The sequence below is a fragment of the Macrobrachium rosenbergii genome, chromosome 4, assembly GCF_040412425.1.
Source record: "Macrobrachium rosenbergii isolate ZJJX-2024 chromosome 4, ASM4041242v1, whole genome shotgun sequence".
Lineage (NCBI taxonomy): Eukaryota > Metazoa > Arthropoda > Malacostraca > Decapoda > Palaemonidae > Macrobrachium > Macrobrachium rosenbergii.
In genome coordinates this window covers 32,921,825-32,939,661 of record NC_089744.1, presented here as the reverse complement: position 1 = coordinate 32,939,661, position 17,837 = coordinate 32,921,825, and the positions used below count along the sequence as shown (strand labels likewise).

General features: G+C 37.7%; 1 protein-coding gene across 5 annotated transcripts in view; it reads left to right on the top strand.

Annotated features, from left to right (window-relative positions):
* Positions 1-17,837, top strand: part of sl (small wing phospholipase C gamma 1) — a 271,971-nt gene that overhangs the window by 80,889 nt on the left and 173,245 nt on the right. For all 5 annotated transcript variants that reach the window (XM_067093297.1, XM_067093291.1, XM_067093306.1 and 2 more), the window contains exons 8-9: positions 205-411; positions 15,987-16,110. In XM_067093297.1, coding sequence (XP_066949398.1) covers positions 205-411; positions 15,987-16,110 — 331 coding nt within the window. The remainder of the gene's footprint in view (positions 1-204; positions 412-15,986; positions 16,111-17,837) is intronic.

The following is a 17,837-nucleotide window of genomic DNA, read 5'->3' as shown; positions in this document are numbered from 1 at the left end:
TCAACACTAGTAGGGTAATTGACAGGTAATGCCATTAATGAGGGACTCCATTTTCCAGAAGTACTGACAGATAACCAGTAATTGCTATTTTATTGAACCTAAATTTTTTTCTGGTAAGTATTATTGTAAACTTGTCGTGATAATAACTATTTTAGGTTTCATTCCTTGAGTATGTTTGTACATTACATTCATGTTTTGTTATAGGTACTTAACCGGTGATCAGGTAGCCAGTGATTCTTCAACAGAAGCATACGCTCGGGTGTTGCGAATGGGCTGCCGTTGTATTGAGCTTGACTGTTGGGATGGCCCTGATGGCACACCAAATATTTTTCACGGGCATACACTGACATCAAAGATATCATTTAATGATGTCATCACTACCATAAGGGATCAAGCTTTTGTTGCATCACAGTAAGTAACTTGAATATAGTTATTATAGCATTAGGTGTAAGAGTGACATTTGCTTATTCAGAAAGTATGCTACAGTATTTTGTTCAAGCATTGTGAATCAGCTTCATAAATAAAGTTAGTGGTGGTTACATCTTCTATTTTAGTAAGAAAGATCATTATTAGGGATGACTCTTACCAACTGTTAGAGTTAGTTTATATCTCCACACTGATTAGCAAGTCGGCATTCAAACAAAAGATCACATGGCTGACCCAGGTGATTGTTTAGTACACCTGTTCACTACCAGGTATGTTTTGAATGTTTTAGCTCTGTATAGGCACTCGTTGGTATTTCATGGTTTTGTGTGTTTGCTGCTTTTGCATCCTTATATTTTTTCTAGGATGCCTTTCACTAGAATCAAGGCCAAGAACATCAGGTTCTGTAGGAATGATTGCTGTGTTAGCAGGCTGTTGAATTTTGAGGTAGATAGACACACTGTGCCAGCTGCAAGGGTATAGAGTGTGACTTCGAGAATAGATGTGAGGAATTTAAGGATTTTTGAAGGACTTAATGCTCAAGTTCATTAGATATAAGAAGAGAAGGGAAGCAGATAGATTGCAAGAGCAAATAGTTAGGTCAGGTCATAAACTTGTCATTTCTCCTCCTTCTCCAGGTCCATCTGTTGTTGAACTTACTCAGTGTGTGGCTTTTTCTTCTGTTAATGCTTTAGCTAGTACTGAGACTTCCTTTATAGCCTTCCACCCCTTTTGGTTCAAGAAAAGCATATTGAGAAGTTAGAATAAGATGTAAACCTTATTTTAGTTAGTAAAAGGTTTGTCTGAATTTATGACACGGAACCATTCTGGGTCTCCCCATAATTTGCAATCATTTTTGCATTCCCCTGTAAGAGGAAAGGAGTTGGTGCCCTTGCCTGTCTAGCCCGAGTTTAGGACTGCCCTGAGACTGTTGGAAGAGTTTGATGCAAGGGAATGGGTTGGTTCTCAGGTCAAAGTGGTTCTGTGCCTTCCATCACCTGCCTCTTATTTTTTGTTTTTTCAGTGTTTGCTGGAGTGTTGGGGTTTGCTTTATCCTCATTTAGTGGAGGAAAGAGACCCTGTAGAGAATAGGTCTCTGTTATCATAAGTATTTTGGTGACCCAGTCTTTCTCATTCGGTTAGAGTGCATTTTGTAAGTTTTTCATACTATGGCACACAAAGCTTACAACTCTTGTCTTCTTGTTTTTTTATGAGGCTGGAAAGAGCCGCCTGTTATGATACAGGCATCTTACAAGCACTTAAACCATCTTCAGTTAAAGAATCAGCTTTCTTTGTCTCATTCCCTGAAGACACAATACTTGTGAGACTGACAAAGTGCTTTGGGCATGCACAGATGGAGTTTTGTCCAGGTCTTTGTTTAGATTGCTGAATTTTTATCTTTTACTGACCTTTAGCTTAGTATAATTGCTCCTCTATGCACCAGCTTAGTGAGTTCCATGAGCCAACTTTGGGAGTTTATTGAGCCAGCTTAGAGACTTTATGGCGCCAGCTTAGAGTGCTTGTGGCATCAGGGGGACTTTAGCAGGGAGGATTCTTAGAGTTTTTGACGTGCATGGTCAAGGCCATTTCTGACACAACAGGCAAATGTCCTCATGCTGATACTAACTCATTTCTGAAGAAGTGAGAACAGTTATGCTCCTATATGTCATCAAAGGTTTCTCCTGCACAGGAGATGGCAGCTGTTTTGGTTTCTCCTTTGGGTTGCCTTCTAAGCCTGACTCCTTTTAGGCAATAAGGGAGGATATATTGGTACAGAATAATAGAATTTCCTAGTTAATCTCGCAGTTAGGGTTGAAAGGCCTACCATTTGTCATCCTCCAGGCCCTCAGTAAAGTCATACCTCTTTCTCACGGGTCTTACATACCTTTCATGGATCTATTCAGCCCTCAGGTTCTGGTAGGAGGCCAGTTGCAGGCCTTCTGGCATGTTTAGAGAGCTTTTGGTGGTGGAGGTACTGAAGGAGAGTTATGATTCCTTTCAGGTTTTCCCCTCTACTGGCATTGTCTTCTATATCCTTCCCTTCATATCTCCTCCAGTAGAAGTATCTTGTTTTTCAGTAGGAGGTAGTAATTAGAGAAGCAATGGAGCAGATGTCGGTAATTTTCCGGGACTTGAACACTGACTTTCCTAGTGCCATAAGTAAACAGAGCTTGGTGTCCAATGTCAGATGTACCAAGACTGAACAACTTTATTTGTCTGCACCCATTCTTGATGGTTTGGTCAAGTATGGTTTGAGTGACTTTCCAGAAGAACAGTTGGATGATTCATTGGACATGTAAGTTTCCTTGTTCTTTTGTAGGAAAGGTATTCCTGTTCAAGCTACTTTGTTTTGGCTTGTGTACAGTGCCTCAAGTATTCACTAGGAATTTGTTGCCCATAGGGAGATTGTTTTGTCTTTTAGGAGCAAAAATTTTTTCTTGCTGAGTTGACTGATTGAAGTTGGCCAACTCAGCCGACAGTATTCTGAAGATCAAGGATCTGTTGCTTCATCTGGTTCAGTCTGTGTGCATTTTGTGAATTTCAGTAGACTCCTTAACTCCTCCTCAGTCCATTCTCTGTCTGGGGATGAGGGTAGACTCACAATTTGCAGGCTTTTCTGCTGGAAGACAAATAGACACAGCTTGCTTCTTGAATGTTATCCCTTATTATTATTATTATTATTATTATTATTATTATTATTATTATTATTATTAATTTATTATTGTTGTTATTATTATTATTATTATTATTATTATTATTATTATTATTATTATTAAAGTAAGCTTCCTACATGGTAATGGCTCTCTTGTTGGGACACATGACCTCACTGGGGAACTTTGTCAGAATAATCAGACGCAATTCCAGTGCAGTATCAGCTTAATAGAATTGTAACTTATATTAAATGTTTGTTAATCTTTCAAGTAAATCCAGGACTGCCATTGTCACCAGGTTCTGTAGGGGGGGGATGCTGAAACAGAGTTAACAAGTTTATTCTTAAACCTACATCCAGGTTTTGTTTTTTCCCTCCGTCATATAAAACAAAAGATTTGGCCCAATTCAGATACTGATGCCTTCCCCCTTTATCAACTCTAAGGAAAATATTGAACAAATTTCGAGTACAAGAATTGCTCAGTGACTCCTGTAGAGCTAGTAGCCTCAGAGGGAATGATTTTCAGATTTGCTAACTCCTTGGTAAATGCCTCTCATATTCTTCTGTTAAGGAAAAATCGACTCAAATTACTGAATTCCATGCAGTTCCACTAAACTTCCACATCCCACACTTAAGTGCTTGGATGCTCAACTATCTCCTCCCAGCAAGGGGTTTTTTAAGGTATCTTGGATTCTGCCCTTAAGTGAAGAAACAACCTTGGCCTTGTATCAGAAACAGTGGTTTTTGTATTGCTCTGGGTGCCATTCTAGAGGAATTTTCAGCACCCATGCCCATGTAGACTTGCATTAAAGTTTCTTTACCTTTTAAATAGTTTTTTTTTCTACTTTTGAGGTCTTACGTCCTTATGCTTCCATGCTGTCTTTGGTATTGCATTGTTTGCTATTGGATCTGGCTAATGATTAGTACCTTAAGGTGTTGAGATCTGATGAGATTAAAGCCCCGTAGAACTTAGTATCTGGAATTCAAACATACAATGATACCTCAGCTTGACAGACAGTTTCGGGTCTGTCCCTCCTGGTAAGAGTTCATCGTTGGAGGGATGGGTAGAGCTGTCGCCCAGCATGCTGTTGGCCCAGCGTTCGACTCTCCTACCGGCTAATGAAGAATTAGAGGAATTTATTTCTGGTAATAGAAATTCATTTCTCGTCATAGTGTGGTTCGGATCCCACAATAACCTGTAGGTCCTGTTGCTAGGTAACCAGTTGGTTCTTAGTCACGTAAAATAAATCTAATCCTTCGGGCCAGCCCTAGGAGAGCTGTTAATCAGCTCAGTGGTCTGGTTAAACCAGATATACCTAACTTTTTTTCCCTCCTGGTAAGTAATGAAATCCACTGAGTAACAAAGATTGGTAAGTAGCCAACACAATACCGTACCCTGAAGCAACTCGGTTAGCTTCTAGTTCCATATAAAATAATTAATAGCCTATCCTAATTGGTATTTTGATATTGTCATTAAGTCTAAAATATATATTCACTTATTCAATTTCAGATACTTATCTGCTAAATGAATTGCTTCTAGAAATACTTACAGTACAGTACTGTACAGTGTAATTTAACAAAATTATAGCTGAATGTAAAATACAAAAAATCATGTAAAAGAAAAAAATCACTCGGTGTATAAAAAACCACGAACATCTTTTTTTTAATGTAAGTTACTAACACTACACACTTACTGTGTGCCCCCCCTTCTCTCTGGTACACCATCTTTATTGCCATTCATTTAATGCAGTATAGAAATGTACTTAAGACAGTAATTTAGTGTTGCATACATACATTTTTCAGTGTGGGTATGTGGGTGTTCATACATGTATGCATGACCTTAAGGTAAACTCTCTCTCTCTCTCTCTCTCTCTCTCTCTCTCTCTCTAGAGCTGGGATAAACTACAAAAAAGTAGTGCATCATAATGCATTGCTTGTGCGTACGTATGTACGCACACTTACACAGACGGACTAAATGCAAACCATTATACATTCAACCAGGCTTATCAAACTTATTGGCTTATCTAAGAATTCATTACCATTTCTTATAATTAACAACCAATTACTATTTCAGTGTCCACTGCTCAGCAAAACACAGGCATAAACAGTAGCAAGAACTGACATAAAAAACTGAAGCGAGAAATAGCTGTTTGGCAGTGTTATTACCATAACTAATGCATGTTTATTAAGAGTTGCATAATGTCCAGCAGTCATATATTGTACACTCTGTTTAGAACTTTTATTACAAGAGAAAAAATAATCACATACTTTACTTGCAAAACCAAAAGCTTAAAAGTAAATTTCTTTTATTGTCGTTCACAATGACGAGTCTGTTAAGTAACGAAATCCACTAAGTTGAGGTGCCAGGTCTAATTTTATTTGCAGATCCTTTTGAGCCTCTGAAATCAGTTCCGTTTAAGTATTTGCTATGAATCACACTTTATTAGCACTAGTGGCAGTGAAAAGAGTAAGTTCATTACAAGCAATCCCCTATAAGGTTTTGATAAAGGGAATGCTATTCTCTCTCTCTCTCTCTCTCTCTCTCATTTTTTTTTCTTAGAGCTCAGAATGATCTTAAGGCTAAGCTTTTACTGAGAACTGTGAGGATTCCAAATTTAACCTCTTTGGCAGGGGAAGGCTAAGCCTGGACAGGGCAAAGTTAACCTTTTCTTTTGTGTGTGTGTGTGTTTTTTTTTTTTTTTTTTTTTTTTTTTTTTTAAAAAACACAATGTTCTCTATGACATGATTGATCAGGGTAGAGCATGAGAAACTAGTTCCATACATTTTACCTGTATTGAAGGTAAACATTCATAATGTAAGAGCTAGGGCTGGTCCAAGCCCTTTATAGGGCCCTAAGCAGGACTGGATTTGGTGGCCCCCCCCTGGTCGTCACCACCACCACCACCACCATCGTCATGGTGCTTAACTATTACTTGTGCTTGAATAGTTGATCATTTCATGCACTATAATGGCATCACTAACCTTATAGGGTTAGCAAATTCACAATATGGTCCAGTATTATTTGCACTTTTTAAATTTCAGTGTGACATATTGTGTGGCATATTGAACCTGTATTTGTAAGTAACAACAAATCAGCAGGCAAGACTCTACTTTTACAATAAAACAAGTTAACCAGTTTAATTGCTTATATTAAAAAAAATGGAGCAGTTGTGCAAAAATGCAATTTCCCACTACAAATGAAATAAAATAACATACTTATATCTTCATGCATAGAAAATAGCAGTTGTAAAAGTAAATAAATATATAAACTGCTTGGAAAAAAGTGCTTTAATTTGTGCACAAAATAACAGTTAAATTCACAACATAATAACAGTAAGGGTTCAAAAATTAAGATGAACAATTATATTTGAAAACTATGTACAAAAGTGGTAGGTGCAAAGATGAACCCAACCTAAAATATACTAGTGTAGGCCTACTGAAGAGATTTACTTTTCACCTCTTATTTTGTAGTAAGTACAAGACACTGACTGGCACTGCTTTCTTAACAAAAGTTACCAAACTATTTCAGTATTTAAATTATTTTTAGAGTCTTTGTTTCCTGGCATTTCTAGAGGCAAAGTCATTTATGACATCATTTTATGTGATCTCGCTGCCAGTTTTATTGTTAACACTAATAATTGCAAGTCCACTCAGTCTTTCCTGTGCCATGGTAGGTCTCAAGTAGGTTTTAATCAATTTAAGCTTAGAAAAGCTTCTTTCTGCTGAGGCAACTGTTACAGGGAGCCTGCAGGCTATCCTGAGAGCTATCCAAAGATATGGGTACAACTCACTAATGTCATTTTGAGAGAGGTAAGTAAGTAAGCTCAAATGCAGTCATCTTTGCTTGTGGGAGTTTTGGAAGACTGTCTATTTCTGTAGTCAGTGCATTGCCATCAACATCTGACTCTTCTCCATAGGTTAGTATGTCCCCGAGGTTCCTACACTGGTCCTTCAGTATCTGCTTCAAGATTACTAAAGTTGAGAAGCTGTCCAAAGTTGTCTTTAACTTCCCCCAGAGACTGAAAGCAGTCCTCCAGAGACTGTATGGCATAGTCTGCCACATCATTAAAAAAGGATCACTTCCAGTTTCTTCATTGTATTTTGTATTGGCTTGTCAGCTGCCTCATAGGCAAACTACCTTTTTGTGGACCTCAGTGTCTTCTCCTTCAGCACTGCCTCAGTATTCATTTGTTCACAAATCTCTTTTGCAGAGACCTGTGCATCAGAAAGTAGTTGATTTTGCAGAATGAGTTTAACTTACCATCGCTAACCAAATGCAAGAGAAAAGAGTTGTACATCTATCTGGTGACCAAAAGTCACATTTTAAAAATGCAGCCTAATTTAAGGTTAGCGTAGGCTTAGGTTAACTTACATTTTTGGCTATCAACAGTTAATAATTGTTACTAAGTACAATGTCATCTGGATTAAGCTAGGCTACAGTTCCATAGGGGCTGATGAGTGACATATTTAAGGTAGCCTATATAAAACACCACAACAACACTAATCGCTAATAAGAACCGACGGTAAATGGTCATGCAAACCTACCTTTATCTTGCTTTTTTTTCTCTCCTTTTTTCTCTTCTCTGCTCCAGAGGAATAAATCCTTTTTTGAGACATAACAGTAGGTATGTTGCCAAATTAATCTTGACTTCACATGTTAATCAAATGGATTTGCAGTTGCACCGTGGAGCACATAAATAGAGGCGAGACTACAGTGGCGGCTCGTGGCCAAATGTATTGAAATCCAATACATTTATCCAATAATTGGATAATTTTTTTCTTTAGTTTTTACTTATTATGTATTTTATTTGTTTATTTTTACTTTTCTAATTTTAATTAATTTAATATTTTCCATGAGCTCTTGGGGGGCTCCTGATGGCGTGGTGGCCCCAAGAGGCCGCTTAGTTTGCTTATGCCTTGGCCCGGCTCTGGTAAGAGCAGTTGCTAATGTAATGTTTCTGCTTATGTCACCTTTTTATGTGATGTTTCTTTACCACCTTCAACTTGTTATGATTTATTTTATTTATTGGTCATGTAAAGAAGCTTATTATTATTCCTTTATAGATGCTTTATCATTTTTGGCTTTGTTGTTATAGTAGCATTTGAGTCCCAGGAGGTTTTCCTAAGACGCAGTGCAGCTATCTTACTTCATTAACACACTAATTAAAAGATACATTATATTTACAAAAATAAGTGAATTGAAGTATGAATCAAAGTGTGAGCCTTGCATCTTCTCAACCCACAACTGGTGAGGCTACGACCTCACTCCACTAAGGCTCTATTCTTCTTCTGCTTCTTTCTGTTCTTCTCTGTTTTCCTGTCCTTCTCTGTCCTCTTCCTTCTCTTTTGAAGGTTTTTCTGAAAGGAAACACCCATCCCACTATAGGCGGGCAACAGCTTCTGTCCAGCCCTTGATAGAAGTCTAATTGGCTGCAACTTATCTAACGGTGTCCTTCTGGGTGTACAGGTAATTAGATGAATTAACCCCTCCTACGAAGGAGGTTCTTTTGACATCACCGGAAGTCTTGGTTTCCGGCTAGAGTTAAAAGGTAAGCTTCACAGGTGAGGCGGGTAAACATCCTTGTTATGATTGCAGTTAGATTACTGGCACCCGTGTTTTGCTACATAAACACGACACAGTCATAACACTAACTGTTTTCTCTATTCTCTCTCTCTCTCTCTCTCTCTCTCTCTCTCTCTCTCTCTCTCTCTCTCTCTCTCTCTCTCTCTCTCTTCTCAGTTCTTTTTCTCTCTCTTATATTTACATTATTCATAAACCATGAATTAGTGCAAAGGAGAGGTGCAGTTCGGTTATTGCTGCTCACTACCTCGGGTATGGAGAATGACATCCAAAATCAGCAAAGCCCTTAGTCTGCTACTAGTAGCGAATAAAGTCTGCCTCTGGACCAAAGAAAAGGCAATCTTTTAGGCTCTTTGTTTTAAGTACCAGATTTTGCTATTTTGTGGAGCAAGAAGCTGCATTTATTGTTTAGGAGCATGCCTTTATATCATAAGGGTATGAAATTTTAATTGATTGTCATTTTGGGGCTTTTGAACCCAGGCACAGGAGTCCCTTTACGGCACTTCCATTTCATTTTTATTGACTTGCAGCAGTTCACTCCGCAAAGCTGCTCTTCGCTGCACCCTTACAAGAACCTTGCTCTTGGAATTGAATCCCTGGCAGCAGTAAGATCCAGGAAAGATTCCAGATCACGTAAGAATATTTTGGGCTTCATGCAAGGAACCTGTAGCTCGATTGGCTTAGCGGATTTTGTCTAGCTACACTATCCGCCATCCTCTTCTTAGTGTGGGAATCAGCTGTCTTTAACAATAGGTAAAATTCATCCCAAATAATATAAATTTCATAAAATTATTTGTATACTTTCCTACTGTTAAAGTAGACCCTGCCCAACTTCCCCGCTGCTTAGTGGGCAGTCAAGGAGAATTTTGATGAACTAAAACATTCAAAACCCACCTGGCGGAGAACAGGTTTACTAGACAGTCATGATCTTTTGTCTGAATGCCGATCTGCTCACCAGCATGGAGATACTGTATAAGCTATCTTTAACAGTAAGTATCCAAATATTGAATTTTATTATGAAAATTTATATATTCACTTCTTAAGAAGTGCACTGTGACTTTTTTAAAAATACTTTTTAACTTCTTTGTTGTAATACAAAATGAATGGTTGAAGCAAGAATGTCAACAATAGAAACATGTTTATATAATTTTTTACTGATTCAAAATAGGATATTGTATAGATTTAAGCAGTTGGCTGTTAAGAAAGGATTTCAAACAGGTTGTCTTAATTGCAAAATCAGAGGTATATATTGTATTATCCTTGGAAGTAGATGAATTATTAAAACTGTTTACTGTACTTAGAAGTTATAATATCCAGTATTTTAAGGTACTGTATTGCAGTATTTTTTTGTTTAAAAGTATGTCAGTTGTAGAACCTGATACCAAATCTGAATTATGTAACCTGATATATAATCAGTTCAATTTCTCAACTGAGCCTAATTCCTTATGATTGTCAAACTCGTGCTTTAGAAAGCAGCTTTGCTTTGACATAATTCCAATTGTATTAAATGCTTCGTTTGGTTTTCTATTTCAGACATTTTTTTTTTATTACTCATGCACCCAGTCTCCTCTTGTCTTTTGATTTTCATTGTAGGTGTAATTCTGCTTTGACTTGAGGCCATCATTTTCTTCTAAATTCTGCACAATTTAGGCAACACAAGGTTATTTACAAGACTTTTTGGCTTCTGACTGCTTTTTCCTTGCAAATTTTCATCCATTCTTTTTCGGGGTTTCCCACCTAGATGTCTTAACTTCTTCAGCTGTGCCTTGCTCTAATTTCCAATTCTCATTCAAGAAAAATTCTACTGAGACCTATGAGAACCTTGAGATGTTGTTCACTGCCCTGATGAAACTGGTTTATTTTGAATTATCTTCTTAATTGATTACATTTTATGCCTTTTTTGAAATTTTTGTCAATCTCTATGTACTTTGTTCATTTATGAGATCATATTGGTAACTTGGTAATTTTTTGCAATCTTTCCCTTTTAAGTGTTATCCCACTAAGCTCTCTCCCTCATGTGTGACAGTTTTGTAACTGTACTAAGTTGGTGTTTCCTTCCATTTATCATAGATATTCTTTTGATTTTCAGTTAAATGAATATCATCATAGTATTTTGGTGATTACTTGTCTTGGGGAATTTGAATTTTATTTAGAATAAGTCTTACCTACTACTAAAGTTAACTTATGTCTTCAAGCTGTAAGGTGTGATCGACATTCAAAGTAAACAAAATAATGCTTTGCTGACCTGCAAGGACAGTCTGTAATCACCTGTTTCCCACCAGGTGGCGTTGGAATGTTTACGTTCTTGTCACAATTTTTCATCTGTGTCCTTGTTTTTATGGTGTAAAATGGCAGTAGTAATTTTGATTATATCTGGCTGATTTTTTCTTGTACGGTATTGTGCTTGTTGTCTGTTTTTGCATTATGTCATGTACTGCAAGCAGAGACAGAAGTATTAGGCTATATAGGAATGAGTTTTGTGTAGAGCAAATATTTCAGTTGTGCTTAATGGTCACACTGTATGTGTTTGCCTACCTGTAGGGACAAGAGTGTGCTTTTTCTTCTCATGAAGAAAGTAGAGAGTGGTCTGATGAGAGGATGAATAATTTTGTGAAGTGTTGGAAGGTGCGAGTGACCGATAGATTACGTAGACTGTTTGTAGGGCTGACCATAAGCATTCTCAATCTTTTCCATCTGCCAATGCTGCTTCTCCTCCTCCTCCATTGCCTGATAGGTTGATTCCTCTGTCACTCCCTCTGGCAAAGGAGGTGTCGGAGTCTCTGTCTATCTTTAGCGCTCTCTCTGGGCTGCCCTGCATTAACCCTTAAACACCGAGCCTCTATTTACAAAAGTGTGTGCCGTATGCCAGCGGCGTTCGGGAGTTAGCGCCGAAGCGGAAAAAAAGTTTTTTTAAAAAAATCACATCACGCTTAGTTTTTAAGATTAAGAGTTCATTTTTGGCTCCTTTTTTTTGTCATTGCCTGAAGTTTGGTATGCAACCATCAGAAATGAAAAAAATATTATCATATATAAATATTGAAATATATGACTGCGAAAAAAAAATTTTCATATATGATTGTATACAAATCGTGCTGTGAGCAAAACAGTTAAAGCTAATGAGTTATTTTTTTTCCTTTGTATTGTACACTAAATTGCGATGATTTTGGTATATAACAAATTGTAAAACGATTAAAGCAACACAGAGAAAATATTATAACAAAATGATGCATGAATTCGTAACGCACGGACGTAAAAAAAGTTTTTTTCAAAAATTCACCATAAATCGAAATATTGAGTATCCTCCCAGAGGATATCATGGAGTTAAAACTTCAGAAGTTCAAGCGAAGATGAAATTCACTACTACCGTAATACAATTCAAAATGTATTTTAATATTTTGTTAGCATTTTTATTTTTATATTTATTAATTTGTTAACATCTGTTTTTCTAATAACTGATATCCTCTTACTGTATTTCCCATTGCCTTCTGTTACCTCTTTCGAATGAACACCATATTCTTTGGAAGATTGAATTTCAAGTCAGTGGCCCCTGTGGGCTTGTTCCATATGAATATGGTTCATCTTCTGAATAATAATACTGTAATAATAATCCTGGTAAAATGAGTAAGAAGTTAAAATTGATTGTGGTAAGGTGCATTTTGAGTTGATCTTATAGCTGGTTCTTGGAATGCCACTGCATCAGTTTCCTGTTTTATAAAGCTACTGAGAGCTTTGCGTTAGAACATAAGTCACGATATCTGTTTTTCACCTTTCTCTGTTAAATGTACAAGTTTTTTCTCAAGTCCTTGCACCATGGAAAAGAAAACTTCACTAATTGGTAAGGTACTTTGGCCTGACTGGGAGGCAGAAGTACTTTTGAAGTTGGTATTTCGTTCTTAGCATGACAGCTTGATTACAGCGAGAAAAATTTATAAATGTATGTATGTATGCATGTATGTATATTTTTATGTATTTATGTAGATATATGTAAGAAAAAATGACAATAGTAATAGATGTATAAATGTTAGTCCATGAAGGGGCAGCAGTTTTTTGGTGGGACATCAGAATATTAACATCACCCTGATAGGCCCATTTCTAAAATGCAGGGGTGTGGCTTGAGGCCGGTATTGGGCATTTCCACTCTAATCAAGTTTGTTCATTTTACTCCCTTTTTTTTTATGGAGTCATTCAGTTTGGTCCTGACAGCCATTCAGAAGGATGAATGGATGATTTCTATCAGTATATAGCATACGTATTTCCATGACCCAATACATCCTCAGTCGAGGAATTATCTACACTTTGTCTTCAAAAGGAAGATCTTTCAATTGAAATATTTATGTTTTGGTCCAAATACAGCACCACAAGTAATCACTCCTGTTGGTGCCTTTAGCAGCATCTGCTTGGTATCAGTTCTCCTGTACATTGTTAGGATGACCTGTTAGCTCTCATCAATTCATTTCTTGCAATATGGAGGGTGAAAGATTATCTTTTGAGCATAGCCTGGGCTGGGAATTTTGATGTGTCAGCAAATCTGTGCTTTTTCTAGTCCAGTCAATTGTTTATCTGGGATTGACACACACACACACACACACACACACACACACACACACACACACACACACACACACACACACACACACACACACACACACACACACACACACACACACACACACACACACACACACACACACACACACACACACACACACACACTCTCTCTCTCTCTCTCTCTCTCTTTTCTCTTTTTGAGTTTTTGAGAGAGATGAATAGACAATTTGCCACCATTGTTGAGAGGATTTTTATGGTCTGCTGCTAGACCTCAAGAACCCAGACCCACATTGTCCTCAAATGTTTCAGAGGCAGATTGGGGAGCCATTCTGAGAAACATTTGATGTCAGGGAGTTGGATTGTAGAGAAGAGCAAGCTGCTTATAAACAACCTATAGCTTTTGGTGGCTTGGAAGGGTCTTTATGCAACCAGAACATCTACTCAGAGACAAGATGATCGTTGTTTGTTCCAACAGACCAACCTCTCATTCTTATATAAGAGGCAAGAAGGCACAGAGTTCAGGCTAGTAAAGAAACTTTCTTCTCCTTCGGACAGGGTCCAAGAACAACATTCTTTTGCCTCATTTTGTCCCAGAGAGAAACAGTGTTATTGCAGCTCAACCCAGCAGGAATGGTCAAGGTCGTCCATCAGAATGGTCTCTTCATCCACAGGTCTGCCAGAAGTTGTGGAACCTTTTTGGGGACCCAAACATCAATCAGTTAGTGACTGCCTAAAACACAACATTCCAAGTTTACTGCCCTCTATTCCAGGATCCTCTGGCATGGGCATTCCATGCCTTTCTTCAAGAATGGTTGAATCTAGACCTTTACACTTCCCTCTCTTTTTATGTTTTGAGGAAAATACTCAGTTGCAATCTTTGCAGAACATGGATGATTTGATAGCTCCTTGGTGGCCTCAAAGGGAATGGTTTCCCAAACTTCCTCTCCTGGCAGTGAAGCTCCTCATCTTGTGCCATTCAGGAGAGATCTTTTCAGGCAATATTATTTGAGGTCCAATCAAACCTTTGCATGCTTCATCTGACTGCATGGGAATTGTCAACTATCTGTTATGAGCTAGAGGCTTTTCAAGAGTGGCCAGGGAAGCAATCCTTAAGTGTAGAAGGCCCTCCACTGTTAGACTGTACCAACAGCAGTGGTCAGTTTATAGGTCTTGGTGCTTATCCAGAGCGATATCCAACACCCATACTGCTATAGATATCTTGATTACGTTCTTCCAGTATCTCTGGTACACGAAGCAGTTTTGTGTCCCAGCAATCAAAGGATGTCGCTCTTTGTTGTCTTCAGTTCTGCATCATGCTAACTGGAATACTGCTACTCATGATTTAGATTTGAAGGAAGGTTTCGATCTTTTGAGCTGGAAATTTCAAATCTTCCTATTATGGTTTATGATGATTTTTGGATGCAATCCTAAAGGATTTAACATTACCTGAGTTTGAGCCTTTGGATAAGGCATCTCTTGAGAACTTATGAATACCCTTTTTCTTTTAGCTCTTTCTTGTATGTGGGATTAGTATCTGTGGAAACCTCTCTCTTTTCTTTCATTGTATAGAGCAAAAAAGATGAAGATGCAAAAGCCCTTCCCAGGTTTGTGACGGCACCAAATTTAACCGCTTTAGTAGGAAGTGGCTTCATGTCCAGTTAAAACTCCAAGGTTTACCTGGACAGACTGAAACATTGAAGAGGAGGAGTTAAGAGTTTATGCTGTGGTGTTAGGAGGCCAGGCACACGGAGTTGAATCCTGAGTTTTACTATTTTTGAAAGTAAAGCTTCTAGGCATCTGTGCCTTAAGTATGTCTTTTTATTTCCTTTAAAGTCTTGTGCTAGAGAAGTTTGTTGATGCAGCTCAATGGAAGTGTAATTGTTTTTGTTGCTTATTATTTGTGAAACATTCAAATTTTGTTTGAAACGTGTTAAGCCTATAGTTCTATGGTTTGGGGGGGGATGCTTTTTCCTGAACCAAATAGAGTAACCTGCCTTTCTCTCGTATCATTAGTTGTTAGGAAATCTTGGTGTTGAGTTTTGGGAGCATGAAGGTACGCATAGGTGTATAGGAGCGCACCTTCCTATATGAAGGTAGTAGTTGTCTTCAGTCTTGGACTGTTGGTCATGGGCTTTCAACTCAGGCACAGGAGTCTCCAGTACTCTCTGAGATAGTTTTTTTCCTTGTGAGGATGCTTTGACAAGTCTTGACACAAGGGCTCTATGCCCTGCTTTGGTTCCAGTGTCTGGCAACAGTACTTACCAGAAAGGATCACATAACAGGAATGAATTTTTAGAGCTTTTCACCGAAAAAAAAAAAGCTTTTAGTTTGTTTGGCTAAACAGTTGTTTCTCTGGCTGCACTAACCCACCATCTTAATGCAGTGTGGTAACAGTAGGTAAGACTCATTCCAAATAATAACCATTGTTATGATAAAATTTATTATTTAGATACTTACCTACTGCTCAAGTGAAAACCCGCCCAGCTTCCCGATATCTTAGTGGGTGGTCATGAAGTATCCTGACAAGAATGTAAGCATTCCATTGCCACCTAGTGGGAAACAGGTGATTACAGAGGTAGTCCTTGCAGGTCAGCCTATTGTTACTTTCTGTTTATCATGATTTTCAATTGCACCTAACGGCACAAAGATATACTGTAAGCTAACTTTAACAGAAGGTAAGTATCCAAATAATTTATTTGATTATAAAAATGTTCATATACTATTTTTTGCTTGTTTGATCACAGCATTATAATACATACTTTTTTATTTTTAAAACTATTACAGATATCCAGTCATCTTGTCAATAGAAGACCACTGCAGTCTTCCCCAACAGCAGGAAATGGCGCGCCGTTTCCGTGAGGTTTTTGGAAGTGCCCTTCTTACTGCACCCTTAGATAGTAATGAAACTGTAAGCACAAGTAACTTTGTTGACTTGGTTGTAATAAGTTTAATTGTGTACTCTATTAGACTTGTAGGTCTGTTTTTATAAAGCATTCACAGTTGTATTTATTGAATTCTGAAGCTTTAAGTTTGTTTTCTGCAAGTGGTTGCACCTTAATCCCTGTAGTTTGTCATTTTTCTGTATTTAAAAAAATATAAATAGCTTTAAGTTTTTATCATGTTCACAGTTTGCAGAACTGGAACTTGTGTAGATTTCATATGTTTACATTTCAAGAAATTCAGCTTTGGTTGTCTGGTTAAACTGTCCCCTAAAATGTGCAGTTTTAAACAAAATTTTTTTCTATACAAACCTTACTCTGAAAATTGCCTGCATTCATGCTCAGTGGATTTTCCATAGATGCGCATGTTTTGTCAGTGGCAATGGCAGCTGCCAGTGAAAGCCATTAGGTAGGTGTGGACATGCACCTCTAGGACTCTAGAGTCGTGCAACATACAGATATTCACTTGTTTGTGTGGCCGGAGTAATTAGCTGCTTCTTAGGTAGGTATTAAAAAATTAATTTGCATTTTTTAAAATTTCTTTCCCCTAAAATCCACCAACGGTAAATGTCCAAACTGTCGTGTCAGTACAGCAGGTTGACCTGGTACTCTTCAGACTGTAAGGTTCACAACCAGAATGTAACTTTGAGCATTTAGAAATTTCGAAATAAGGTAGTCTGACTCGAAGCATGAACAAGTTATGAATGAGCTACATAAACCATTTAAGAGCAAAGAATAGCAGATGTGGGATTTATCATGTGGAACTAAGCAGTTGCACCGTTTCCTTGCCAAAGAAAAAGGTGGGACTGAGGGTCCTATGTTAATTGGTGAAAACTTTGTAGTAACATGAGTGAGTGCTGGGGTCATTTACCCATTTTGTGAGGCATAGGGACCAATAACCCTGGAGATCTGTGTCCTATAAGATGCATACTAATTGAGTGGTGAGAATTTGAAGTTGCAGGCCAGTGCTTTGTTCATCAAGTGCTTCAGTGGATAAAGTGTGTAGCCTGCTAAAGCACAGTGGTCAGCATTTCAAATCCACTAGGAAGAAGTTATTAGTAGTAGGAATATCTTGTCCTGCTATCACTACAGGTACCAAGAAACTGGAATCTGACCAGTTGGCAAAAGTAAAATGACATCTCTAAGTACATGCCATGAAAACCACACATCTGTGTTATGTTTAACAAGAAATGAGGTACAAAAATGACTTGCTTCAACTTGTAAGAAAGTGTTGTAGTTACCTGCTTAGTTACACCTTGTGATGAAAATTCTGCATTTGTCTCCTGTAAGGTGCATTTCACTTTGTTAGATTGTGTTAAATAATTGTAATATTTCTTATTTCTTGTTTCTTTTTACTTCACAGAGATTTAGGGACACTCCTCACTTAATAATTGAGTTCTGTTTGTACAACTTGGATAGCAAGAAAATTGATTAATAAACAAGGAGGCCATCCCCCCCCACACCCACAAACAAACAAACACACATACACACTCCCTTCCATCTCCTCTGCCTCCAGTGGATGACTTGGATGGTGATTGGGAATTTATGAGTGCTTAAAATTGATGAATCAAAAGCTAGAATTTGAGGTAAAATATATGAAAATATAAAAGTTTGTATATTAGTATAAGATTTTCTGTAAGTTAATTCAAGTTGCATAAATGATTGTGTTTTTGTTATGTCTAGTTGATGTGTATGC